At 55.9% G+C, this 25,671-nt stretch overlaps 3 protein-coding genes across 10 annotated transcripts; 1 reads left to right on the forward strand and 2 right to left on the reverse strand.

The window, feature by feature from the left end:
* Window positions 1-524: 524 nt before the first annotated feature.
* On the reverse strand, window positions 525-9,124 carry GPN1 (GPN-loop GTPase 1). 2 transcript variants are annotated; one of them, XM_083733688.1, is made up of 14 exons: window positions 8,997-9,124; window positions 8,786-8,899; window positions 8,120-8,237; window positions 7,499-7,565; window positions 6,989-7,026; window positions 6,373-6,451; window positions 6,179-6,273; window positions 5,752-5,797; window positions 4,232-4,378; window positions 3,678-3,760; window positions 2,873-2,912; window positions 1,869-1,962; window positions 1,292-1,411; window positions 525-1,003 (listed from the first exon to the last, which is right to left on the reverse strand). In XM_083733688.1, exons 3-14 carry the CDS (start codon window positions 8,233-8,235, stop codon window positions 918-920), a joined length of 1,011 nt encoding a protein of 336 aa, XP_083589814.1. In that variant the 5' UTR covers window positions 8,236-8,237; window positions 8,786-8,899; window positions 8,997-9,124; the 3' UTR covers window positions 525-917. The 2 variants fall into 2 exon arrangements, with proteins under 2 accessions (XP_083589814.1, XP_083589813.1); XM_083733687.1 differs by having other exon boundaries at window positions 8,120-8,159; window positions 8,806-8,899; window positions 8,997-9,106.
* A 317-nt stretch (window positions 9,125-9,441) lies between these two features.
* On the forward strand, window positions 9,442-18,114 carry ZNF512 (zinc finger protein 512). 7 transcript variants are annotated; one of them, XM_083733591.1, is made up of 13 exons: window positions 10,009-10,540; window positions 10,656-11,508; window positions 11,793-11,882; window positions 12,244-12,327; window positions 12,697-12,821; window positions 13,548-13,634; window positions 14,158-14,253; window positions 14,469-14,636; window positions 15,388-15,591; window positions 16,378-16,479; window positions 16,832-16,894; window positions 17,163-17,261; window positions 17,429-18,114. In XM_083733591.1, exons 2-13 carry the CDS (start codon window positions 11,424-11,426, stop codon window positions 17,651-17,653), a joined length of 1,428 nt encoding a protein of 475 aa, XP_083589717.1. In that variant the 5' UTR covers window positions 10,009-10,540; window positions 10,656-11,423; the 3' UTR covers window positions 17,654-18,114. The 7 variants fall into 7 exon arrangements, with proteins under 7 accessions (XP_083589722.1, XP_083589720.1, XP_083589718.1 ...); XM_083733592.1 differs by lacking the exons at window positions 10,009-10,540; window positions 10,656-11,508 and adding an exon at window positions 9,561-9,891; XM_083733593.1 differs by lacking the exon at window positions 12,244-12,327 and having other exon boundaries at window positions 10,002-10,540.
* Window positions 18,115-21,945: 3,831 nt separating this feature from the next.
* CCDC121 (coiled-coil domain containing 121) lies at window positions 21,946-25,372 on the reverse strand. Its single transcript, XM_083733736.1, has 2 exons — window positions 24,040-25,372; window positions 21,946-23,659 (listed from the first exon to the last, which is right to left on the reverse strand). Exon 2 carries the CDS (start codon window positions 23,656-23,658, stop codon window positions 22,708-22,710), a length of 951 nt encoding a protein of 316 aa, XP_083589862.1. The 5' UTR covers window position 23,659; window positions 24,040-25,372; the 3' UTR covers window positions 21,946-22,707.
* Window positions 25,373-25,671: the final 299 nt, after the last annotated feature.

Here is a 25,671-nt window from a genome sequence, read left to right on the forward strand (position 1 = left end):
GGGGGGATCTGCCTTCTCACAGCTGCCACATAAGGGGGGAATGTTACCTCTTCCCCAGTCAGGCATCACCAGCTCAGACTCCACCAGCACAGATGTAATGGTAGGAAATTTTGCCCCCCCCATCACTGTACGCTAAACCATGGGCCCCACTTTCTTGCCCATCCTCGCTTCGGAGGTTCCTTGGGAGCCCTTGCTTTCCCTCTTCTTGGGCTTCTGCCAGCCAGAAGACCTTGCTGCTTCGCCCCCAACTCCTGCTCCCTTCTTGGAACAGGTGAAAGGAGGACCAGACCCAACCCAGGCAGATCCTCAGGGAGCCCCCTCCCCTTTCTGCCTTTTTCTCCTTTGAGGGAGCCCAGCCACATCTTCCCCGACCCTCTCAAGATGATCAGGGAAATTGGTCCACCACCCAAGGTTCCCATGCCATTCTGAGAGGCCCCGCCTGCCTCCCCATTGGCATAGGTGGCCAGGGAAGGGGGGGCCCACCCAGCACACATACGCCCCGCAGGAAGAGGCAGAAGCAGCAATTCATAACAAAATATACATTATCTCATGATAACTTACAAACTGAACACATATAATATTACAGTGAAATTTGCTGGGTGACAATGGGAAGATGGGTCACTTCCAATGCATGCTCTTCCACAATGGGTTGACCCTGCCGCCCCTGGCCAAGGCGGTCTCTGCTGGAGCCTCACTCCCAAACAAAATGGGATCCCAGCCACTGCCATCAATTCCAAGGACTCGGTGTTAACGGCAGAAGTCCGCAGCCAGCCTTGCTCAGCTCCACCAGCCCAGAAGGCAGCCCAGTAAGGGCGGCCTGAGAAGCCTCCTGTGTGGGCACCAAGGAGCCAGTCTCTCTCACAGGGGCCCAACTTCCTTCAGCTCCAGGCCCCCCTTGGGTTCTCCTCTCGCCTCCCCTAGTGGCCGCTTCTGGCCGCGTAGCGCTGCTTTGCCTCCTGCAAGAAGTTCTGGAAGGCGGGTTCTTCGCAGCGTTCCTCCGTCACTAGGGCAGGGGACAAAAAAGCCGCTGGGTGAAATGGGTCCCAGAACACCACCAAGGGGGAAGACCATCCCAGAGGGAACATCCCCGGCCAACCACAATAGACTTCAAGCGAGCTTGCTACACAAAGTCCCTCTGAGATCAAGGCCAGGGCTCATGTTGCACCAACAAACCAGCCACCCTGAAACGGACTGCAGGCATTTTGGAGGATGCCCCCTCCCCCCGGCTCTTGATTTGCCTTTTCCTCCCCCCAAACCAGTGACCTTTCCCAGTCTCCAGAGCCCGCCTTACCTTCGTGGTCAATGTCATCAGTGTCACTCTCTTGGCCTTCCTCCAGCTCCTCTTCCCCCTCCAAAGTTCCTCGGGTCAGAATCAGTGCCGAGGGACCCGCTGCGGATTCTGCTATGGAGCCTGGAGACAAAAGCCAAGTGGCTGCCAAGCCTGTCCTGGCCCCAGACTGTGCCCCCCTCCCGCCTGCCAGGGGCCCACCTCTGCCGCTCCTGCCCCCACCACAAGGCAATGGGCAACGCTCTGTGCCAGGAAGACTCCCATCCTGCGTGCTCAAGAGGGGCTGCGCAGCCATGGCAGGCAGGCGGAAGTCACAGGCATAAACAGGGAGAGGCTGGCTGGGAATCCGGGGAGGAGGAGACGGCAGCAGCCTAATCCAACAGGTGCAGCATGGGGCTCCCCAGCTGATCAGCTGAGGAAAGCAGTCAGCCAGGGTACAGACCCTGCCAGCAGCCTCCTCCCTGCTTGAAAGCAAGAGCCAGTGTGTCCCCCAGTTGTGGCCCCCAAGCAGCCTCTCTAGCCTTCAGGGCCAGCCTCCCCGCAAGGCCTCTGCAGCCCCACCCCCTTGGCCTTGACTCACTTGAGGCTGCCGCACTGCTCTCCATCGCAAGGGGGCCCAGGTCCCTCTGCAGACGCTGCAGCTGCTCCTGCTGCCGCTGACTCTCCACCTGCTCCTGCAAGCAAGGAAAGGGAAGCAAGCAATTCCTGCTGGTCCTCCAGCACATGTGGGTCCCTGCCTGCCTGCCTGCCTGCCTGCCTGCCTGCCTGCCTGCCTTCTGCAGCAGAGCTCCAGTTGGCACCCGTGGGGCTCCAGCCTGCCGCCTCCCAGCATGCCCTGGTGGTGCCCAGAGTGCAACTGCGCAGCTCCTAAAGCAACTGCTGTCACCACCCACAGCAAAGCTGGTGAGAAGTCAGAGCCCGGCAAGGCCAACAGCAGCTCTGAGTTCTTCAGGTCAGAAGCTGTCTATAAACAGAGACAATAGCAGCCACAGGGATCATGAGCGTGTCCTTCAGAGCCGAGAGAGAGTGGAAGGAGAAACCACTCAGGACTCCGGTTTCTAGAAAGATGTACATTTATGTGCACACATGTACAGAAGGCAGCACACTAAACCCTGAGCGCCAATGGCTGCTTTGAGTTCTTCTGGCAAGGGAGCAGAAGCCTCCTCTGGCCACTTGGCTCCCTGACCTCCTCTCCTCCCTCCATCTGGTAAGATGGAAGTGCCCCCCCTTGAGGCCAAAGGAGGACTTACACAAGCAGAAGGAGTTTCTCCACCCACATTGTCCAGCCTGGACACTGAGGTCCTTCTCAGTCGTGGCGCCCACCCTGTGGAATGCCCTCCCGCCAGATGTCAAGGAGATGAAGAACTACGCAACTTCAGAAGACATCTAAAGGCAGCCTTGTATTGGAAAGTTTTTAACGTTTGAGGTTTTGTTGTGTTTTTAATATTTTGATGGGAACTGCCCAGAGAGGCTGGGGCAACCCAGTCAGATGTGTGGGGAGCCTTTCTGACTGACTGGGGGCAGGGGAAGCACCAACAGAGGGCAGAGCAACAACACGCCAAGTGCATCTGGAGACAGACTCACCATTTTCTTCCTTAGGCGCTCATACTCTGGGCGGTATTCTCTGGAGGGAGAAGAGAAATGGGTTTCAGCTGTTTATTCTTGGGCACCACAGCCTCACTCCCAGGCAACCATTGTAGAGACCAGGAGGGCCCCTTACAGCAAGGACCACAACCCAGACCTCCAGACCCAAGGGCAGGGCTGGAACGGGCAGGGGAAGAGACTTCCCCCGGGGCTTCATGTCTCCCCATAGAGCAGCAGAGGGGATCCTGCCCCCTCAAAAGGCCCCCTGTTCTGGTCACCCTATGCTGCATCTAGAGGGATACCCAAATGGATTTGCAGGAAGCCTTGGAGTTAATGCAAACTCATCTGGGCCATTGTTCTGGGATGCAGCACAGCAGGATGGTAGAAGCCTCACAAGTCAAGAGAGTTTTGGGGAGGTGGCCTGACAGAGAAGGGGAGAGAAAGGCTTTCATCCCTCTCTTGCAATGCTGCAACTTGGGGGCATCCAATGAAGCTGCAAGTCAGAAGACTCAGGACACACAGAAGGAAGGACTTCCTGACCCAGCATGCAGTTCAACTCTGGAACTCCCTCCTGCAGGAGGCAGTGATGGCCCCCAATTTGAATGGCTTTAGAAGAGAATTAGGACAATGCATCTTCTCCTTCCACAGGCAGAGGGAGGATGCCTCTAGATGCCAGTTGCTGAGAAAAGCAGGTGTGCCGAGGGCTCCTGTTGGCCTCCGGATCAGCTTCCAGGCGTCTGGTTGGCCACTGTGAGAACTGGACACTGGACTAGGTGGGCCCCCTTACACAAGGGGACTCTCTCACCTCTCATACTCATCGACAGCCTTGGAGAGGAGTTCGAAAAATTCATCCAGCCCTGTCCCCTGGACAGCAGAAACACCAACCACCTGCAAGGGAAAGTCCTTTGTTTCAAACAGGGTTTGTGCGGAGCGCAACTTTCAGGGAAGCAGCTCCAAGGAGGGAGGGGTACCTTCCTCTCCTCCAGTGGAGCATCAGCACCAGAACATTGCCCAGCCCCCCTCCCCGAGGGACAGGAGCGATGGGCACAAGCTCCTTTTCCAGAAGAGGTGGCACAAGGCCATCTAGCGGGGGGGGGGGGGGGCTCCCTGGACCAAGTCCTTCAAGCACCCACAATAGCCTGTCCAGATGCAACAGCACAGGGTATCTGGGATACTCAGGGTTTGGGGGGCGGGTTGCAGAGGAAGGTACCCCTCCCTCCTTGGAGCTGCTTCCCTGAAAGTTGGACAGAGTGAAGGTGGGAAACAAATGCCAACTTCATGCAATGCCAGGAGCGTGCCTGCAAAGAGGTCTCATTCACCATCCACACCCGGATGGGGGTGGGGGAGAACCGTGCCCACCTTGAGCGAGTGGTAGAACTCGTCCAGCACCAGGCTGAGGGAGCGAGTCAAGTTGCTGACATAGGTGGTCTCCTGGCTGAGGGCGTCCTGGAAGGCTTCAAAGTCTTGCATCCACTCCACAGCAAAGCTGTGGTCGATGATGTCCGTCTGCGTCAGGAAGGCAGAGTGAGGGAGGGTGGCAGGGGGCACAGGTGGGCAGCTGCTCCGCAATGCCACCTCTGGGGCAAGGACCACAGGCCCCACACCATGACGGCTGCTTCTCTTCAGCCATGGCAGGCCAGGCCAAGAGGCAGCGGCAGCTCCTCCTGCCTCCCCCCACCATGAGACAAGGACCAGCTAAACAAGTGAAGGCTGTGGTCACACCCAGAGTGCAAGCTCCACCCTGGAAAGACGCAACTGAACAGCAAAGTTTCATCAGCAAAAGGGACAGCAGCCCTTCAAGGCACCTGAAGAGCCTTCCATGCCTGCTCGCCCACCCCTGATCCTAGCAACCTTCCATTCTTTATGGGGGTCAAGCTGCCTTCCTTCCTCTCTGGAAGTGGCAGGCTCTGCTCCAAGAAAGCATCTTTCTGCTGGCTGAACATTCCTTTCGTCACCCTCTTCTTTGCCACCCTCACCCAAACACTGCCAAAACAGCTTCTGCTCTCAGATTCAAGTACTTCTGTGCAGCTGTTTGGATTATCTGCATTTCTGTTCGACTGATCACTTTAGGACAGGAGTGGCCACTGCAGCACACAATGCTCATCCCCTACCAGGAGTCCTTCATTTTGACATGTAGGCCATGGCTGAAGAAGCCAAACCACTAGAAATAACATCTGCGGGACCAGCTTCCAACATCCCACTGTCTACCCGTGCTCTGATCTTCTCTCTCGCACTGGAATCGTTGGCGACTCTGCCTTTTGTAAGGCTTCCTGCAGAAACTCCCACCCAACTCAGCTCTTTTCCCTGTCAGTGTATTGGGCCATGGAATTCTCCTGACTAGCATTTCTCTGAGCATATTAAAATCAACTTCCTTAAATGCGGTAAATCTCTTTAGCTACACCCCCTTAAGCTTTCCGTAGAAGCCTGAATTCCAGCACACCCTGCATGACCACTGTCTGCCGTCATTCCTGCCCCAAGTTCCCACTGCTTTAAAGGCACAGAACAATTTTTCCCTATGTCGCTGTTGTTTAGTTGTGTCCGACTCTTCGTGACCCCATGGACCAGAGCATGCCAGGCACTTCTGTCTTCCACTGATTCCCCCCCCCCCCATAGGCTGGACTAATGCCAAGGTCAGTCAATCTCCTCATCTCTTCCTCCACCTTTTGAAAACACAAGTTGTCCACAAGGCAGGCCAGGATTTGGGTGGGGGAATCCATGCTCTGTGGAGTACGTCTCCCAAAAGATCCCAGGGTGTGCTGAAGTTCCCCAAAACTACCAGTTCCTGCTTCCCTGAAGCATATGTAACTTGTTTCAGGAAAGCAACATTCAGATGGTCTTCTTGGTTCAAGTCTTAGACTGGATCAGGGCATTCCACTCACCTTGTTCATGGCCACAATAAAAGGGAGCTTTGTCTTGTACAGGATACTGAGAAGAAAACAACAACAGCGTGATCAGGGATGCAGAGATTGCCACTTTCGATCTGGGGTTGCCACAAAGACATTTCGCTTAGAAACTCATGACTGAAAGAGCAGGCAGTTTGTGTGCTTTCCTAGAGAAGGCCTAAGAGCAGCAGAGGCAGCTTCTTGCTCAAGGTTCAAGGAAGAAGCCAAGAAGCCACCAGAAGAGGGGCTAACAATTCCACCTCCCAAGAATGAGGGAGTCGTCTCTGAGCTTTCTTAGCAGCTATTGAGAGAGCAACCCTGTTCCCAAACAAAGAACAATCAGAGAGATGCTCTCCAATAATGGGTAAGCCATTATTAATTGCATAACAGATAAATAACACTACGGAGAGAATCCTCCTCTTACCTGCAGGCGTAAAGCATGTTAGACATGAACGTGACAGGGCTGGTGCTGCGTGACGTGTCCATCACATAAACCACCACGGATGGGAAGGAGGAAGCCTAAATGGGTACATCAAAGGGGGGGAGCATTAGCCCAACAGGGCAACCCGCTCCCAGACACCTCCTGCAAAGGAGGCCAGCTGAGCAGAAGGTACTCACTAGAGCTTCAGTGATGATGGTGCCGGAAGCAGACCAGGTGAACACCTCAATCTGCCCAGGAGTGTCAATCAGGACGTACCTGCAAGGGGAAGAATTTGTTCTCTCTCTCACACAAGCAACATTCAAATCACTTTCTCCAAAACAAGCTCACCCACTTATCAGCTAACACCTGGAAGATGGGGTTTAATCGTGCACTGGTTGAAACAATCCTGTTCTCATCAGGGAACTGGATCCCACAGCCCAGGCAGCAAAATTTAATCTTCACTCATCAGCTCCTGAGTGAAGATTAAAGATCAGAGTGAGATCAGCACAAAATTGGAGTCTTAAGAGGAATGGGGGAGAACACTCACAAAGTCTTCTGCAAGTCTCTTCTCTTTTAAACTCCCGATTTTTTTCTTTAATTGCTTTGGAATTATTTTCACTTCTAAGATTAATTATGGTTTGCCTTGAATGCCTCACACTAAGTCAGAAAAGCGGAATGATCATCTTGAATACATGCACAATAATGTGACACAGTTCACCCCTTTGTTCTGCTGAAGGTGAGGCTGCATACACCTCAAGAGGAACTTCCATCACCCCCCCTCCCCAGGTGACAGCAGGCTTCCCACTGACTCACTGAGATGCTGCCTGCCGTTTCTCAATGAACTTCATCACCTAGTCAGAAAGAGAAAGATGATTTATAGATAGAAACAGAGAATTAGAGTTTTCAGTTAAGTTCAAAAAACCATGATATCATCAGCATCAGAAGTACAGAATTACCATTAACTGATTAAATTGTTAACTGGGATATAAACAACAACAACTACAAATTTATCAACAACAACAACAAATTTATTTGTACCCCACCTTCCCCAGCTGGAGCTGGGCGGCTAACATCATAAAACTAAGACAGTATACAAAGAGCATTAAGAACAAGCAATATATTAATTAAAATACACCTTGAAAATAGTTCAGATACAAATTTGCTCTGAGTCTTAGTATTGATAATAATATGCGGCCCTCTGATGTGGTCCAGAATGTCAAATGCTCATCATTGCTGGCAAATTCTCCAAGAGACGATGTTTGGCACCTACAAACTCAAACTAAATGCAGTACCATTCAGTGAAATTCACCAGAAATTATGTACCTGGTCAAATCTTGTCGCAAAAAGGTTCAGAGAAGTCACAATACCGCCGTTGGGGCCCAGCCCATACCTGGTGCACATTCAGGAAAGGTTGGTAGAAATCTGAAAGTCACCTCTAACAGCGTATTCCCTTCCCCTTCCTCTACCCCAGATAGAGACTCAGGCCATTTAAAGCAAAGGTGTCACATAAAACCACATTTGTAGAGATCGCCAACGTCAGCAGCAACAGTTCAAGAGACACACTGGCAATTTCACCAGATGCACAAACATCATGCCCAGCCTTACTACATCCTTTCAACATTGGTTTTCTCCACCCATTGCAGTGTGCAAAGTCCAGCAATCGCCCTCCATGCCAGGGGTAGACAACCTAAGGCCTGGGGGCCGGATGTGGCCCAATCACCTTCTCAATCCGGCCCACGGACGGTCCAGGAATCGGCGTGTTTTTACATGAGTAGAATGTGTCCTTTTATTAAAAATGTCTCTCTGGGTTATTTGTGGGGCATAGGAATTCATTCATTTTCCCCATTCAAAATATAGTACGCCCCCCACAAGGTCTAAGGGACAGTGGACCGGCCCCCTGTGTCTCCCAGTCCCCCACTTTGCCCCCTGCCCGGGTAAGGATACTGCTTCATGACCTCCTTGTACTTCACGGTGTCGCGTATGTCTTTGGGAAAAAGGAGAGGGAGAGAAATGAAACCCCCCGACCAGGCAGAGGCCAGTCCCGCCAACGCCCCCGGCATAGCTGTCAAGTGTCCCTTATTTGAAGGGACAGTCCCTTATTCCAGCGCCATGTCCTGCTGCTGTCCTTTATTGAGAGATGTCCCTTAAATTTCAAAGGAAGCAGCTCCTCTCCCTCCCTCCCTGCCAGCCAGGGAGGAGGGAGGCTCCAACTGTGTTGCTTGGCTGTGTTGCTCACCCAATAAGAAGTCTAAGAACGACTGGGGGGTGGAGATTGCATGCCTTGTGTTTGGCTAGTTAATGCAAGCTGAGGGGTTTTTTGAATGCTGGATGCCATTTTGTTGCACGTGCTGCTGCAAACTTTGCAGTGCAAAGCCAGACCGGGGAGCCATCTTAAGTTGAGACTGCATAGGCCTTGTGGTGCATGGGATTCAGATTCTATTCAGTTGAACCTCTGGTTACAAAGTTGGTTGGACAGTGTTCTCGAAGCTACCAGCATGAGTTTGACCAGACTGCAGGAGGACAGGAAGACTGGAGTGCCTGGATCAGGTGAGGCTGCAGGTCCCTTGTTTTCAAGGCTGCTGGTCCCTTATTTTCAAATGACAGCTATGCCCCCCGGCCCCGCCACTCACCGATGTTGGCCGGGAAGGGCAGCTCGTGCACGGCGGGGTCCAGGTTGATGACGTAGGGCGGGCAGCCCCGGCTGTGCAGGTGGGCAGTCAGCCGCTGCGGGAGGAGAGAAGCGCCGTCAAGCCCGAGGGGAGCCCCGCCCGCCCCGCCCTCCCTCCTTCCCGCCGGGCTCGCTCCCCGGAGCGCCGCTCACTTGCACCAGCGCCGTCTTGCCCGAGCCGGCCATGCCCAGCACCAGCACGCAGACCGGCGGGGGCCCCTCGGCCGAGCTCGCCGCCGCTGCCGCCGCCATGTCGCCTCGCGGTCGCCAGCCCGCTTCCGCTTCCGGCCAGGGGCGGGTCTTCCTGCCAAGGGCGGAGCAAGAGGCCCCGCCGGGGCGCCCATAGGGCCTCTCTTGGCCACAGAGCTAGGAAAGGTGGAGCAGTCCTCAGGTCGGGACAGCGGGACCTCTCGTTCCAAGTGGTCTGCGTTTGCTCCCCTCTTCCCTTTTCGTCTCTCTGCATTCTTTTCTCTGCTGTTTTGACCATAGAGGTCCCATAGAGAGGCAGAGCGGCCGTCCCCGCTCCACAGTCATAGAGCGCAAAGCGAGTCCTCCCGGCCGGCGGTAATGACGTCACGAGGGGACGACGAGGAGGGCCCGTTCCCCGGTGAGGCGCTTGGTCCCCGCCTCCTCCGTAACCTTGGCAACGCCGGGCGGGGGGCGGGGCGGGAGCAGCAGCTCCTCCCCCGCTGAACTCCCGGAGGGGAGGGGCGGAATGACGGAGGCCGTCGGGTTGGGCGGGGCCCCGGCGGTCGCGAAAGCGTCCTTAACCCTTCCTGTGCCGGCGCGGCCTCCTCCCTTCCTCGGGCGGCGCCAGGAGCCTCGCAGAGGTCGGTCTCGGAGGGGGCAGGGGAGCGCCTCGTCCCGCGGACCCCGCCGCCGCCTGGGCGAAGAAGGAGCCCCGCCAGCCCCGCGCCGCCGGAAGCTCAGAGCCGAGATCGGAGGAGCCGGCAGCCGCTCGCCTAGCATGGATCCATTCCCAGCCCCGTTCCCTGGCTGGAGATGAAGGGGGCGAAGACCCTTGCCCGGGAGGAGGGGGCGAGGGAAGGTGAGGAGGGGGCGCGTGGTGCCTGGGGATTGTTCCTCTCTCGCACTCTGGAGCCTGGCCCCTTCCTCCTCCGGAGAAGCCCAGAGAGCCGGGTCTGGGGGAGGCATAGTTTGCGTGAGAGAATGGAAGAGGTGGAAGGGACTGCCAAGGGTCATGCAGGCCAACCCCCTGCCATGCAGACATCAGCCTGCCAAAAGCTCAGAGTGCACCGGGTGACGTTCAGGTACAACCTCAGCCCCCTTATCTATAAGCCTGAAAGCGTCTTAAACCAGCACCCTTCCCTCCAACGGGGAGCTCATCTTGCTTTACTAGCCGAGGGAGCCAACGTTTGTCCGCAGACAGTTTTTCCAGGTTATGTGGCCAGCATGACTAAGCCGCTTCTGGCGAAACCAAAGCAGCTAATGGAAACACTGTTTACCTTCCTGCCGGAGTGGTTCCTATTCATCTACTTGCACTTTGACGTGCTTTTGAACTGCTAGGTTGGCAGGAGATGGGACAGAGCAATGGGAGCTCATCCCTTCGCGGGGATTCGAACCAATGACCTTCTGATCAGCAAGCCCTAGGCTCAGTGGTTTAGATCACAGCGCCACCCGCGTCCCTTATTCTTCGATAGGAGCTATTAATTTGCATGTCGCTTCAGGACACATGAGTTTGACCAAACTGCGGGAGGCAGTGGAGGACAGAGGTGCCTGGCGTTCTCTGGTCCATGGGGTCACGAAGAGTCGGACACGACTAAACAACAGCAACAACACCAGGACACAAAGGCAGAGAGCATAAGGAATCACAGGATGCAGCTTCTCACTGCCAATCCCAGGCCTGTCAGGTCCATTCAGAGGCTGCTCATGGGAAATGCTGACTTCAAATGAATTGGGTCCCATCTAAAGATAGGAAGTTTGGTTAAAAAGGCTTCTGCTGGCTGAGTCTCTTAATGACCCTTTTCCGATAACCTTTCATGATAACCCTGAAATCCTCTTGGGAGCCTAGGAATCTGCCGTTCACTGAGCCAAACCATCAGGTCCTTCTAGCTCAGCACTGCCTGCACTGCGGTGGCTTCTCCAGGGTTTGGGGCAGGGATCCTCTTCCTGGAGATCGAACCTGTGAACTCCTGCCCTCAATAGTGCTGGTCTCTCAAGAACTAGAATCTCCTGGCACTTTTTATGTGATTTGGCATTCCTTTATGAGATATACAGCAGAACTCCTCCTACTACGTGCCTATTTTGTAGTTTTGTTTTCACCTTTTGATTTTCAACTGTTATAATTGTTCTCTCTCTTCTGCAATAACAATAACTAAAGAAGTGTGCATGCACACAAAAGCTCATACCAATAACTAACTTAGTTGGTCTCTAAGGTGCTACTGGAAGGAATTATTTTTATTTTGTTTCAATAACAATAACATTTATACCACACCCATCTGGCTGGGTTTCCCCAGCCACTCTGGGTGGGCTCCCAACAGAATATTAAAAACACGATAAAGCATCAAACATTAAAAACTTCCCTAAACAGGTCTGCCTTCAGATGTCTTCTAAAAGTCTATGCATTCTATACAACAGGGACGTCCAACTTCCAAGAGGCTGCGATCTGCTCACAGATTGACCAGTAGATCGCAATCGACTTGTTGTACGTGCTTGCTATACATTATAGAATGAAATAATAATACAGTCCTGTACAGTCCTATTATTGTACAGTGTTCCGGTTAGCAAACGTTGCCCCGGAAGCCGAACAGTGGAAGGGCACCGGTGGTGGGTGGCCTCAGTAGGGAAAGCGCACCTCAGTTCAAGAGCGCTTTCGGCTTAAGAACGGACTTCTGGAATGAATTAAGTTCATAGACTGAGGTACCACTGTAATAACCCCCCCCCCCAAAAAAAACCCCACACTTGTCTCAGTCTCTCTTCTCCTCTTAGCTGGGGATTCCCTTTCCAAGGCAAAGCACAAGCAGGAAAACAAAGATGCAGGCGATGACAAGGATCTCCCCAAAAAGAAGCAGAAATCTGGTGAGTGGATTCTACTTTGGTTCCTTTCTCTGGGCCCCTGCACGCTCCTGGCTCTCCTGCAAGGAGCGGGGCTGGAGACCCCCCTGCCCACCTACTCAGCTCAGTTCCTCCTGATGTGAGGGGGCTGCCCATCCCTGTCCCTTTGCACTCTACACTTTGAGCTTTGCTGCTCCCAGGTGATGGGAGCCCCTTCTGATCTATTCATTTTCCTGTGTTGGAGGTTGAGCCCATATTGGGGCGGTCACTTCCCTTGGCCTCCATCTCTCCCCAAGGTTGTTGGTGGGGTGTTCTGGGTTGTGGTGGAGGGTAGATGGTCCTGGCTGCAGAGGCAAACCTTCACTGCTGTTTTTCCTTGTCCCAGGGAAAAGGCAGCAGATGGAGAGACAGCCTCATCTCAAGCCCAAAAGTGGCCATAGAAAAAGAGACACCCCGGTGTATGCAGCAGGTAAAACAGGACCCCGACATCGCAGCTCCTTGGTGAGAACAGAAGCCAAGAAACCAGGGCCATCGTCCTCTGGACCCCAAGACCTCTGGCAAAGGGCCTCTTGTCTGCCCTCCCTGTGAGCAGCCAAGAATGGCGCATAGCTGAAGAAGCAGGCAGAAGAGGTTGTTTGGGTGCATTACTGGGGGGGGGGGTGCAGAAAGCTAGTAAGCGTGACTGTGTCCCTAAACATAGAAAGAAGAGCCCTGCAGCAGGTGGGCCAGCCCAAGATGCCCCAGTGGGATGCCCACAGGCCAGGTGAGAGGGCTGCCCCACTCAGGACCGGCCAGGAACCTTAAGATGCTGAGTCAGCACCTTCTTCTGCTCCCCCAGGCAGCCTGGAAGAGCACTGGCAGCTGGAGATCCTGAGCAGAGGACGCGTCCCTTGTCCCACCTGCAGGGCTGTTGTGAGGAAGACGGTGGAAGGACTGAAGAAGCACATGAGCAACTGCCAGCATGTGAGCAGACGGGGGGATGGGACCTTATCCGTTTCCTAGGCAATCCCTGGGGATCCTTCCAACCTGCAACTCCCTCTCAAGCCATGGGGCGTAACAGTGTCATAAGAAACCTGCTACACCAGGCCAAGGGAGGCCCACCTCGTCCTGCTTCCTGTCTCCCACATCAGCCAGCCAGTCACTCCTGGAAAACCCCCAGCAGCAGCTCCCCCCACACTTAACCCCCAGCCTGCCAGCAGCTCTTGCTCACCCTGGAGTTCAAGGGGATCCTGCCAGCCCCTCTTCTCCCCGGCAGCCCTTTGGGGTCTCCCATGGCATTGCTTGCATGGTGCTGCCCAAACAAGAGTCGTTGTTCTTGGCCATTGAGACTGAGGGTTCAGTGAAGCAGCTTCTGCTCTGCATGTCTGCATGAGGGGGAAGCCCCAAGGGAGCACGCAGGGCCCCCAAATTACTTATTTATTTTGTAAAATTGATATACGGCTTGTTTGTAAGACAAATCTCAAAGCAGTTTACAAAAAAAGGAACAGTAAAATTATCGCTAAAAATTTAGAACCATAATTTTTAAAATGCAGACATTAAACTCACAGTAGAATAGAGCAGAGCAAGTCAGTTTCCGGGACGGGGGGTGGGGACAGACGGACGGACACTTCAGGCCCCAAACTCCAGGAGCAAGGACTAATGGGAGATGTTCCCACAGCTGACATGTGCAATGCCTTGTGGTCTTCCTAGGAGACGCTCACATGCCACCACTGTGGGAAGCAGCTGTGGTCTCTGGCAGGAATGAAGTACCACATCATGGCAGACCACAACAGCCTGGTAAGGAGATGCTGCGCGCCCACAAGAACGCATCTGGCTCCCCGGATGCCTCAGGCAGATGCTTCAGTCCCTGGAAGCCCAGCCTGCTGCCGGCCTGCCTGCCTGTATATCCATCCCCCCGGGCCTTGTTCAGGGCCCTCTGGGGAGCCTCTGGCCTGACCCAGCCTGCCTTGACTCCCGACACGGCGACAGTTCAGCCCCAGCAGGTCTTCCTGGGCCTTTGGCCTCGGGTCACCTGCAAGCACAGAATCATAGAGCTGGAAGAGATACCCAAGGGTCATCTAGTCCAACCCCTGCAACACAGGAATCACAACTGCATCATTCCGGACAGGGGGCCACCTCTGATGGAAAATCTCCAAGGAAGGAGAGTCCACCCCCTTCCCAGGGAGCCCATTTCACTCTCAAACGGCTCTTGCCTCCAGAAAGTTCTTCCTGGGCTTTAGTGGGAATCTCCTTTCTTGCAATCTGAATGCCTCGGTTTGGAGCGTCGCTCTGGCCAGCCTTTCCCTTCCCTTTTACGCAGCCGGTGGGGACAGAGGCGGCGGCCTGCGATCTGGGCGAGAGAGGGCGTTTGCGGAGGGTGCTGAAGCGGATGGGGAAGCTCAAGTGCCCAAGACAGGTGAGATGGAGCGGCCTCTGGCCTTCCGGGGAACCAGAGCGGCCTGGGCCAGGCTGGGGCAGGGGCCTTGGACCGCCTCAGGCCCCTCTCGGTGAATGCAGGGCTGACTCGCCCTGCTGGTGGTGGAGGGGAGATGCAGAAGCTCCCCCCCCCCCAGTTGGCTCCCCTCCTTCCTGGTAGCCTGCGCTCCTCTCTGCCCCCCTCTCCTCCCCCAGGGCTGCACAGGCAGCTTTACCAGCGTCCTGGGCTTCCTCTACCACACGCGGAAGTGCGGGAAGGAGGCTGCCGAGCTGGAGCAGATGGCTCTGAAGTGCCAGCACTGCGGCAAAGCCTACCGCTCCAAGGCGGGCCTCGCTTACCACCTGAAGATGGAGCATGGCCCGGTGAGTTGCCAGTGAGGAGCAAAGGGGGCGGGACCTCTCCCCATCTCTGCAGAGGAAGCCCCTGTTCCTGACTGACAGGCAGGTGGAAGAGGGGGCGGGGCAACACCCAGAGAAGCCACTGCAGGCCCCCTCCTGCTCTTACGGGGCCAGGTATTGTCACCTGCAGAGAGCCTTTGCTACCCCTTTCTGGCAGTGGCAGGCGTTGGCCAGAACATAAGAACTAAGAGGAGCTTCTAGATCAGGCCAATGGCCCACCCAGTCCAGCCTCCTCTTCTCACAGTGGCCAACCAGATGCCTGTGGGAAACCAGCAAGCAGGATCTGAGCCCAAGAGCCCTGAGCCGCTCCTGCTGCGCTTTCTGGCCACTGGCCTGCAGAAGCATTGCTGCCTCTTGACTGGAGGTTAGCCATCAAAAGCCCAGCCCTCCGTAAATCTGTCCATTCCTCTTTTAAAGCCACCCAGGTTGGTGGCCATTGCTGCCTCCTGTGGGAGGGAGTTCCACAGTTTGCACTTTTAGTTTTACTGTCCTTTTAGTCTTTGGCTTCATGGAATGTCCACAAACTCCAGCATTGTGAGAGAGGGAGAAAAAAACATTTCTCTATCCACTTTCTCCAGGCTTTGCATAATTTTCCAAACTCGTTCCATGTCCCTCTTCCTCGCCTTTTCTCTAAACTGAAAAGTCCCAATTGCTGCAGCCTTTCCTCCTTTTGGTGGCCCTTTCTGAGCATCACTCCCTGTGTCCGTCCTGTCAGATCTCCTTGCTGGGCCAGGACATCCAGCCGGCCCCCCAGGAGGAGGTGGCAAGCGCAGAGCCCAGCAGTGGAGGCCGCCCTGCTCTGAGGAAGTCTGCCCAGGCAGCCGCCCAACACCTGCAGGAGGCCCTGGCCAGGGAGGCCCTGGCCAAGGAGTGGCCCAGGCGGAAGGTCTGGCAGGACCTGGTTCCCGAGGACCGGAAGGTGCGGCCGTTTCCTCAGAATCCATTTAGCCCTGGGAGCAAGAAGAGTCCTGGTTGACCTCAAGGTTTCTCAGGGGCCAGGATGCAGCAAGGGAGCGCTTTCTCCTGAGAAGCAGGGTCTTTTGCAATGGGGGGGGGGCACATTGTAGAAGCCCCTGCCTCAGGAGGCCTACCCAGCCTGCTCTCTTGCAGCTTGCAGAGGAAATGCCCAAAGCTTTTGGTCAGGTTGATTTTTTTTGTTACTATTGTTGTCATCTATCCATCTCGAGAGACAATGGAGTGCACTTCCAGGGGTGAAGTCAAACTACTGCATTAGCAGCAGTGAAGTGAGCTCCTCAGGGTGCAAGCCTGGGCAGTGTGTCTGGGGGTCCTGGGCTGCCCAGACAACAAGACCCCCCCCCAGCCTCGCTGACGGGGTCCAAAGGAAAGCAGAACAAGACGCTCAGCAGTAGCTTGGCTTGTTACTATGGGGCTGAGATTTTGTAGTAACAGCTATTTTAAGGCTTGACATTTTGTCTAACACTGGAATGGAGTTGAAGTCTTTTCAAAGTACAGGCGCAAATGGCTGCACTTCCCCCAGGGACCAGAAACCCGAGAAGCAGAAGAGGCTGGCTGGGCTCTCAAGGAAGGGGGTGTCTCTGGGGCTCAGGAGTCAGGGTGCTTTGCCCCTGGTTAGCTGGGTGCCCCAGTCGGCTAGGGCATGGGGGTGCCTGCTGTGGGAGTAGCTGAAGGCAGCAGCCCCTGCTCCTCACTCTGCCTTCCGGCTCGGCTCTCTTCTCTTCCTCAGCTGAAATACACCCGCCCAGGACTGCCTGCTGTCAGCCAGGAGGTTCTGAGCAAGTGGAGGGCAGAGATCAAGGCGTGCCGACGGGTCCGCTGCCCAAACCAGGTAACGGGACGGCTGGGCAAAGCTTGGGGAATGCCACCAACTCTCCTGACTGGACAAGGCCAGCAGAGCTCCTTTCACCTTGCCCCCAAACACTTGCAGTGGAGGCTTTGGGGGGCTCTTCCTTGGTGTTCAGCTTCCCATGGAATAATCTGAAGGCCCCTCCCTCTGCCCTTTGGCATCACAGAGGTACAGAGTGGGGAGAGCCCCCAAGTATCTGAGAGGAGACTAAGAGCTGTTGCTGCCAGGAGCCTCTGGATTTCCCCTCCTGCTTTCACTCCCCTCCATCTCTGGGGCGTTCCTGGGTGGGGAGGGCCACTGACCGCCCTTTCCTAACTCTCGCCTTCCACCACAGGGCTGTGAGTGTGTCTACAGCAGCATCTCGGGCCTGAAGTCCCACCTGGGCAGCTGCACATTGGTATGTGCCAGCCTCTCCTTAGGGCTGCAGGATGTGTGTGTTTGGGGGGCTTCTGCTGCTGCCTGCCATTGCCAAACCTCCCCTGGAGGCAGACATGGATTCACCATCACCATCTCTACGCCCCAACTGGCAGATCCCTCCCTCCACAGGGACGAGACACTTGCGCTTAAAATCGGGGCGGGGGGAGACCCTCCTCCTTCCCCCCCCCGCTGTCTTCCTCAAGTTCTTGCTGCCAGAGATTCTAGGGCACATTTCCGTCTCACTACAGGGGGAGTTTGTGGCTGGGAGATACCGGTGCCTGCTGTGTGAGAAGGAGTTTGTGTCCGAGAGCGGAGTCAAGTACCACATCAACACTGTGCATGCGCAGGTGAGGAGCAAGGGGGCTGCGGGAGTGCGCATGGACCCAATCCAATGCCACAGACCCTTCCACTGCGCCCGCGCCCTCACCGGGGTCTGTGGCCATTGGCCTGGCTGAGCTTGTGCTGGCGCTCTCCCTTCCTCTCGCTCCCACCTCCTGCCTCTCCCCACCCCCAGGACTGGTTTGCTGTTGGCACACACACCGCCAAGAACTTCAAGAAGCTGCTGAAGCAGCAGCCGGAGGAGGCGGAGCAGAAGAGAGTGCCCAGGAAGCCTCCGCCCAGCCGCAAGAAGAGGCCACAGACTGCTGCCTTCCCCAAGAAGGCCACACCCAGGCAGGAGGCAGCGGGGGAGCCGGGGCAGCAGCACCCTCTCAAGGCCAGCTGCCCCCAGAGGGAGTAGCGGTCCCCCTCTGGTCTCTCAGGGTGGGGGGGATTCATAGAAAGGAAGGGGATCCTCTGGCCACACCCCTCCTTGCATCCTGCCCTCCAGCCCCCCTCAGGCGGCCTTGGCTGCTCACGTGACTGACTGGGGAAGGAGCCCCACTCCTCTCCCCAATGCTCAGCAGGGTTTACTTCTGAGGAGGCACATCAAGGACTCTGGTCCTCCCCAGGTGAGGCTACACTCTCCAGGTGAGGAGCCACCAGAGGTGGGGCTTCTTTCCTGGCCTCCGTCGGGCAGGGGGTGAGCTGTGCCCCAACCCACGGGAGTAAACTGGGCACTGCAGACGGAGCGTTGCTGAAAATATTACGATAGCCAAACATTCACACATTCCAAGGTAATTTTTACATTAAATTAGTTATCAAAAACCAAAATTAGCTACATGAAATTAGTAAAATTGTGAATAAAAGTTTTATATAATCCTCTGGGTAATTTGGATTTGTTTAATAACATAAATCAGAGCAGCATATTGAATTGTAAGAAGTTTGCTGGTTTTCCTGGGTAGTATTACACCTAGGTGTAACAATACATGAATTCCAGATTGTATGTCACATCTTATAGATAGATTTGTACATAAGATTGATGGATTTTCTTCTGTACCCATTTCTGAGTGTTGAGTTTTCCAAAAGCTGTGGGTGCCCCTCCCGTGTCTTCCGGCGCATCAAGGCCCCCTGGAGCCTCCCACGAGAGGTGCCCTTCTGTCCTGCTGTTCCTGAGGACCCTCAGTCAGGAGAGGCAGTCTTGGGAAGGTGGCTGCACCCACCGGGCGCCAGGCTGACCTCACAATGTGTTGCTGTAGCAACAAGATAAACGGAACTGCAGGAGGAGGAGGTGGTGGTGTCACTTGGTCCAAGCTGCATTGCCTGGGAGAGTAGCTGGTGCGTTGGTGACAACCGCTGCTGGCCTGGCTCTCTGAGACCAGCCTTTCAGAGGGGTGGAAAGGGGTCCATAGGGCAGGCCTCCTTTCAGTGCCTCTGGAGCCAAACCAGCAACTCCCTGCAATAGAGGCATCTCCTGTGCCAAACCAAGAGAGGTGTGGACCCTTTGCTTTCCTCCGTTGCCTGTCTTGAAGGCAGCTGGCGATCTTGACTGACCCAGGCCTGGCCAGGAGTCTGTGGCCCTGAGAGCGCGGCCAGGGCGAGGGGGCTAGGATGCAGTCACTGGAGGCCGGTCCCGAGGACTGGCAAGCCACCGAGCTGGCCAACCTCTGCCCACCCCCTCTAAGCCGGGGCAGCGGGACAGTGGTGGAGTCCCCGTTGCTGGACCCTCTGCTGCTCAGCCAGGAGGTGCGAGAGCAGCTGACAGCTCACCTCCAACGGAAGCGGCTGCAGCTGCTGTGGGGCTTGCCTGGCCTGGTGCACAGCTCTCTGGAGAGGTCTGTGCCGGCCCTGCCGGGCTTCCTGGCATGCACAGCCCCGCAGGCAGCCACCGACCACCAGAGGCCCCTTTTCAAGGTGGAGAGGCGGCAGTGCCTGGAGCACCACCTGAGAGAGAAAGCGGTGCATCGCAAGTGGGGCCTCCCCAAGAGGGTCTGCAAAGCCCTCTGCTGGCCACTGCCCCCTGCCGGGACACCTCTGGCCCAGGCAGCCCCACAGCATGCGAGGCCCTCTTCGAAAGGGAGCAGCTCTCCCAAGCAACACAGTGTTGCGGCAGCACTGGCTTGTTCTGCCATGACCATGGCAGCCAAAGGCGGCAGAAGCTGGTGGAGCCCAGAAGCGACACAGGAGCCTTTGCCACTGGCCTCGGGACTGGCACGCCTGCCTGGGAAACAGTGGGAAGGTCTTCCAGGGACTGAGAAACGGGAGCTGGGTGGGGATGGCCCCTGGAACAGCCTGGCCACCTTGGAGCTCCTCCAGGTCCATCTGCCCTCAGCCACAGCCCACCCGGACGGGGCTCGGAGCCTGCCTGGGGAGGCGTGTGCTAGCGTGGAGCTCCAGCGCTGCAAGAGGCAGCAGCCAAGCTGGGGCTGGGCACCCCTTGCCCAAGGATGTCCTCCTGCAGAGAAGCGTCCTCTTGCCGCAGCCACCCAAGGGAAGATGAAGCCTGAGGAAGGGGTCTGGGTCCCACTTCAGCCGGCTGGGGACTCCCCTCAGACTGCCTGGGCCATCACAGATACCCAAAGAGAGCTGCGTCCACCAACCAGCAAACGGGATGCCACCCGGCTGGATCTGGTCCTTTGGGATCTGACCCCAGCCTTGGTTTCCATCACAGGTGGGGGGGAGCAGGCCCCAGAGTGCCGCCAAGAGAGCCCCCCTCTGACTGAGCGGCCTTGTGCTCACTCTGCCTTCTGCCGCCGCCACCATCACCACCAGGAGGCTGCTTTGAAGCCCTGTCCCACAAGCCTCCTGGGGAAAGCTATGCTTCACACCCCTGAGGGGTTGGGTGGGCAAACTAGTTCACCACGAGCAACAGACCTTGCCACAACCAGTCTCAGAGCAAATCCAGGATGTGAAAGATTTCTTACGACTGACAAAAAGCAGTACTTCGAATTTCACCTGCGCGAGAAGCTTCTGCATCAGCGGTGGGGGGTGCCCAGGAGGGTGAAGGAGTCTGTGGCCAGGTCGGCCCACCTGCAAAGCACCATCAGGTGAGCCCCCCCCGACCTGCCCCATGTGACGCTGCCAAGATGCAGGAGCCCAGCTGGCTGCAAGGAGCCCTGCTGTTCCTTGATGCTGCAAGGAGAGGTCCAGAACCCCATCCACACCCGAGACACAGACGTCAGATGAGGAGCTCAAGCTGTTGTGTGAGCAGCCAGGCTAGAAGATGGCAGTGCAAGACAGGCATGCTCATCATACTGGGCTTGGATGAGTCCTCAGCGCCACTGCTTTGGACTGGAGTGCAGATACTTTGAGCAGGAAATAAATATATTGTTTCTGATGGGAGTTTAATTGAGGATTAAATCCATAAATCAAAACCTCCTATCCCACATGTGGGGGAGCAATATGAGAGCAAACATGCTGTGAAGCCCCTTTAGCAGAGTAAAAATACTTAGGCACTTTTGCAGCTTACTGGAATCTAGGAATTGGGCAATTACGTCTCTTTATCCCTGTTAATTTGTGGTCTGCTGACCTTTCCCCCTCCATCCCCTTTGCTAAGAATGAACCACACATTTTAGTAAGATAAACAAAAGGTTTACTGACATTTCAATGCAGGCAACAAATATATCAAAGTAATATGCTGGTACATATTACATATCTTTGTTACAAAATACAAAATTAGTTTCTAGTTTTTGATCGGAAACCACAGGGGGTTAATGTGTCCGAGTCACAGCTTGTCACTTAAAACACAGCCCATCCTGCACCTTCCCCAGTCACAAGCTGTGTGTCTCGGAAATGGGGGCTGCCTTTAGTTGATGACACTTAAGGACTGATAAGGACAAAATTTTGGGGTACGGTACTTAACTGTTTCCCAGCTTTGGTAGGGTCTAGCCCTGCGGGTTCAGAATTGGTCAGGTTCAAGCAAGAGATCACAGCTAAGCAAATTGAAACATAACAGAAGCTAGGAAACCTGATGTCTATTGTTGCAACAAGGTTTCAACTCCCAAACAAAACAAAGTCCAGAACAAAGGGCAAATGGCCTCTTTTGTCACAGAAAAGGCATGGTGACAGATAGAAATTTGAGAACCAGGCATGCCCCTGTCTATCCTGCATAGTTCAAGTACCCACACCCCATAAGTCAATGAAAGTATTTACATATCCCTTTGTCAGGAAGGCATCCCTTGGCATTTTTATTTATTCCTGGGTCTCATTTCCCTCTGACCATTACTAGTCTGGTCCCTTTGTCAGGGCTGTTAACACCTGGTTTGGCAGTTAGGAGGGGTATCCTAAGTATGTGTTGTTACATCTTGAGAATTATGAAGTCCCTGTTCCATGCCATGGTCCACTTCCCTCCATCCTGGGATCACAATTTTTATCACCTTTTTGAACTAAATGAAACCATCTATTTGATTAATTTTGGTGAATTTCTATGCTTCAGAAAATGGGGTTTCCTTGCCTTATTATGACACTGGGAACCCAGTATAACAGAGGGAAATGTGCATAAGTCAGTGGTCGTGTGTGCATGTATTGCTCAGTAGCAGGGCAAGCTCCTGTGTCCTGAAACTCTGATGTGTCAAGTCCTTACGCGTAGCATGCCAATGCTTCTGAGGAGTTGGTTGGGTGCCCCTCCTTTGTCCATAAGAGTGGCTGAGCAGCTGCTTTGCATGCATAATGTGACATGACCCAGCCAGAGGCCTCCTGAAATAATAATATCTCCAGGTAGAAATCCTACATTGCCAAGGTAGGAGTGAATGTAGGGAGATCCTGCACCTGGGCGCTATCTGGGCCCAGCTAAGCCATGACCCTGACCCTTACCATTGCTGAACCACAGCCAAAGATCTGCCCGCACCCCCAACAAATGTCCTGGTTTTCTTAGCCTGAGTTGTGAGGCTCCCTTAAGTAGGGCCGCTGAGATGGCTTCCCTCATCTGTCCCTGCAGAATGAGAGTTTGCCTCCCATCCTGTTTTATTAACAGTTTTTCTATCTCAACTCACCACACCTCTACAAAGCAATTTGTAAAGCAGCAACCTAATAAAATTGCAAACTGTGAAAAGAATAAGATATTAAACCACATTAAGTAATATTACAACAACAGCAGTTAAGCAAAACTGATTAAAATGGGTTCAGTGCAGTGCATTAGTTGAACTATGGAACTCCCTCCCACAGGAGGCAGCGATGGCCACCAGATGGGATGACTTCAAAAGAGGACTCGACAAACTCATGGAGAGGGCTAGCGATGGCTACTAGTCAGCCTGGAGGCTATACTCTGTGGCCACAGTCCATGCTGCTGGATTCCAGATGCTGGCAGCCACAGGAGAGAGCGCTCTTTCGCTCGGATCCTGCTTGCAGGTTTTCCACAGGCATCTGGTTGGCCCCCGTGAGAACAGGAGGCTGGACTAGCTGAGCCACTGGCCCGATCCACCAGGCTCCTCGTAGGCTCGTCTTCAGGTTCTCTCCGCCAGGATCCTGGTCAGCGTCTCAGCAGTTGCGCGTCTGGAGGCAGCTCGTCTGCCCTGCGCTGCGGAGAAGGGGCGCCCGCCCTCCTGCGTCTCCGCGCGTCCCCGCTGCCGGTCGCTCTCCTCCTTCGGGGCCGCCGCGGCGCAGGAGGGCCAAATCCCGCAGCGAGTCATGCTGCCGCCGCAAGCGCTGCACGCGATCCTCCAGCCGGTCCTTGTGCGCCTGCAGCGCCCGCGCCCTCGTCACCAGCCGCGCCAGCTCCTGCCTCAGCTCCCGGTTCTGCCGCTGCGCCTCCCGGCTGTGCTCCAGCAGGCACCGCGCGGCCACCTGGTGCGCTTCTCCGGCCACGCGCGCCGCCCGCTCCCGCGCCTCGCGCTCCTGCGCCGCCTTGGCTTGCGCGAAGCGCGCCGCCGCCTCCTGTCGCCGCTGCACGTGCTCCTTGCGGGCCGCCGCCTGCGCGCGCTGCAGCTCCCGCACTCGGCCGGCCTGCTCCTGCTGGAGCGCGCGCACCCCGCGCAGCTCCTCCAGCTCTGCGCCTAGCCGCGCCAGCTCGGCCTCCTGGCGGAGCAGCTCCGCGCGCAGCACTGCCTCCTGCTCCGCGGAGCGGGCCAGGAGCTCCCGGTGCTCGTGCTGGATGTGCGCCAGGAGCTGCCGGCTCTCGTCGCCCAGCAACACGGCCGCCCCCTCCCGCCGCTGCGCCCGCTTGGCCACGTAGTCCAGGAACTCCCGGCTCTCGGCGCGCAGCTCCTGCGCCTCCCGCTCCAGGAGCTCGTGCTGCGCCCGCAGCTGCGCCCGCCGCCCGCGCAGCCGCTCCAGCTCCCAGCAGACGCGCTCCAGCTCCTCTTGCAGCGGCGAAGCGCCTTCCTGCGACGGGCTACCCCCGGAGTCCTCGGCGCCGCTCCCGGGGGCTGCGCGTCCTGTCCCAGCTGGCTGCGCCTGTGGCAGCGTCTTCCCCCGGCGCTTGCGAGGCATCCTGAGCACTGGAGGAGGAAGGAGAAGAAGGGCGATGGAAGTCGCCCAAGAGCGGAGCGGCTGCCCCGCGGAGCCCGACTAACCCAGGGCCCTCGGGGGAGCGGAGTAGGATCCGCCGCTCCCGTGCTCCGTGCGCAGAGCCCCCCCTGCTGTTGAGCCGTTGAAGCGGGGAGCATTGGACGTTCAGAGGAATCAAGAGGGGCCGGGAAGCTGCCAACGCCCCCCCTTCGAGGGCAGAGGAAAATGTTCCCCTGCTAACTTAGGAACCGAAAGTTTGAGCGGCTCTTGGCCACGCTCCAAGTGGAATTGGGGGTGGAGGAGGGCTCTCCCGGGCGCAGGGGAGTCGAAAAGGGGCGGTCCCCGGGCAAGAAGCGGTTCTACCTGCTGGCTGCGCTGGAGGGTCCTTCGCGGCGCACGAAAAAGCAGAGCCAGGAGGCGGAGGAGAGGCCCCTCGATGTGTTGTCGGTCGCCTGGCGACCGGGCGGGGAGGGGCAGGCGGGCGGGGCTCCTTCCAGCTGCCCGAGAGCCTCTCAAGACGACGGGCCCAAGAGGCTCCGGGGGACACGAAGAAAAGCGTCGGACGGGCGGGCCCGTCCAGGAGGAGGCGCGATGCTCGGGACCGATCGGGGCTCCGGTTCGACAGGCGCCGACGGCCGGCTGCTGCGTGGCTGGCTCCGCGGGGAAGAGCGGGGCTTGTAACCCGGGAGGTCCTTTGGGCCGCTGAGCTGTGTCTCCAGCCCGCCGGCCCGCGTCTGCCTTCCCCCTCGGAGAACTCAGCGGAGAAGGGCAAAACTAGTTTGAGTTGGTTCTGCGGAGTCTCTTTGGCTCTGGCGCCCCCAACCGCTTGTCTCCCTTCTGCCATACCAGTCCCAGGGGGCACCAACCCCCCACATTGACCCTAACCTCCATGTGGTTTGCTCCTGAGTAGCCTCTGGTTGGGCAGAAGAGCTTGTCCACCTGGAAAGACAGCCCACCTAGGAGAAATAAAACTCTTATCCTAAACATCTGCTGCCTTGGGAGAGATCTTCCAGTGGTGGAGTTTCCTTCCTTGGAGGTTTTTAAACAGGTCGGTTGGCCACCTGTCATGAATGCTCTAGCTGAGATTCCTGCATTGCAGGAGGTTGGGCTAGATGACCCTTGGGTCCCTTCCAGCTCTGTGATTCTATGAGAGAAAAAAACGCTCAGGAGTAAACACTACACAAATTCCGAGTGGAGTCCCCAACATGGTTGGATGGCACCTGGAAGAGCACCTTCATCAGTGAGGCCGAGAGGGGGACTGTCATCTGGGCAGCAGAAGACAACATATGCACTGCCCAGGCTTGGGGGGGGGGGCACGTTGGTAGTGCTAACCCCGTGGTTTGACTTGTCCATACAGGGGATTGCATTTCCATACTTGAAAATGCTTGGCTTATTGAATTCCTGCCTGCCCACCCCCAGTGCCAAACCTAAACCATGCAAAAACTCACGGTTCACGAGTTGTAACCAGATGTGTTACTGTAGGTTAAGAGGAACACAGGTGGCCCTCCAGATGTTGGCAGATGTTGCAACACCATGGGCCCTCTTCAGCCTGATGCAGCAGCCATGCTCTTCTTACGTCCTGATGGATTTAACAGGGATCCTTTCCACAGTTCCCAGGAATGTACCTGCCACTTCCAACTGTATGGCAGTGATGTACAGGGGTACCTCGGGTTACATACACTTCAGGTTACATACGCTTCAGAACCACTGTATCTGAGAAGTCAGAGGCAACCACAGTCAATCACTTTCTGGTTACCTCCAGGATGAATTGCACTACAGTGGTACCTCAGGTTAAGAACTTAATTCGTTCTGGAGGTCTGTTCTTAACCTGAAACTGTTCTTAACCTGAAGCACCACTTTAGCTAATGGGGCCTCCCACTGCTGCTGCGCCACCGCTGCATGATTTCTGTTCTCATCCTAAAGCAACGTTCTTAACCTGAGGTACTATTTCTGGGTTAGTAGAGTCTGTAACCTGAAGCGCATGTGTCAGAGCTG

Source organism: Podarcis gaigeae, assembly GCF_964106915.1.
Source record: "Podarcis gaigeae genome assembly, chromosome: 3".
NCBI classification, from domain to species: domain Eukaryota; kingdom Metazoa; phylum Chordata; class Lepidosauria; order Squamata; family Lacertidae; genus Podarcis; species Podarcis gaigeae.

Coding starts and splice junctions, on each gene's coding strand:
- ZNF512 (XM_083733591.1), top strand. CDS start 11,424: ATGCATTCTATACAACAGGGACGTCCAACTTCCAAGAGGCTGCGATCT. Junction 16,895..17,162: donor ACCTGGGCAGCTGCACATTG/GTATGTGCCAGC, acceptor GTCTCACTACAG/GGGGAGTTTGTGGCTGGGAG. Junction 17,262..17,428: donor TCAACACTGTGCATGCGCAG/GTGAGGAGCAAG, acceptor CCCCACCCCCAG/GACTGGTTTGCTGTTGGCAC.
- CCDC121 (XM_083733736.1), bottom strand. CDS start 23,658: ATGCCTCGCAAGCGCCGGGGGAAGACGCTGCCACAGGCGCAGCCAGCT.
- GPN1 (XM_083733687.1), bottom strand. CDS start 9,095: ATGGCGGCGGCAGCGGCGGCGAGCTCGGCCGAGGGGCCCCCGCCGGTC. Junction 5,798..6,178: donor AACATGCTTTACGCCTGCAG/GTAAGAGGAGGA, acceptor TTTTCTTCTCAG/TATCCTGTACAAGACAAAGC. Junction 2,913..3,677: donor GCTGTCGATGAGTATGAGAG/GTGAGAGAGTCC, acceptor TTCTCCCTCCAG/AGAATACCGCCCAGAGTATG.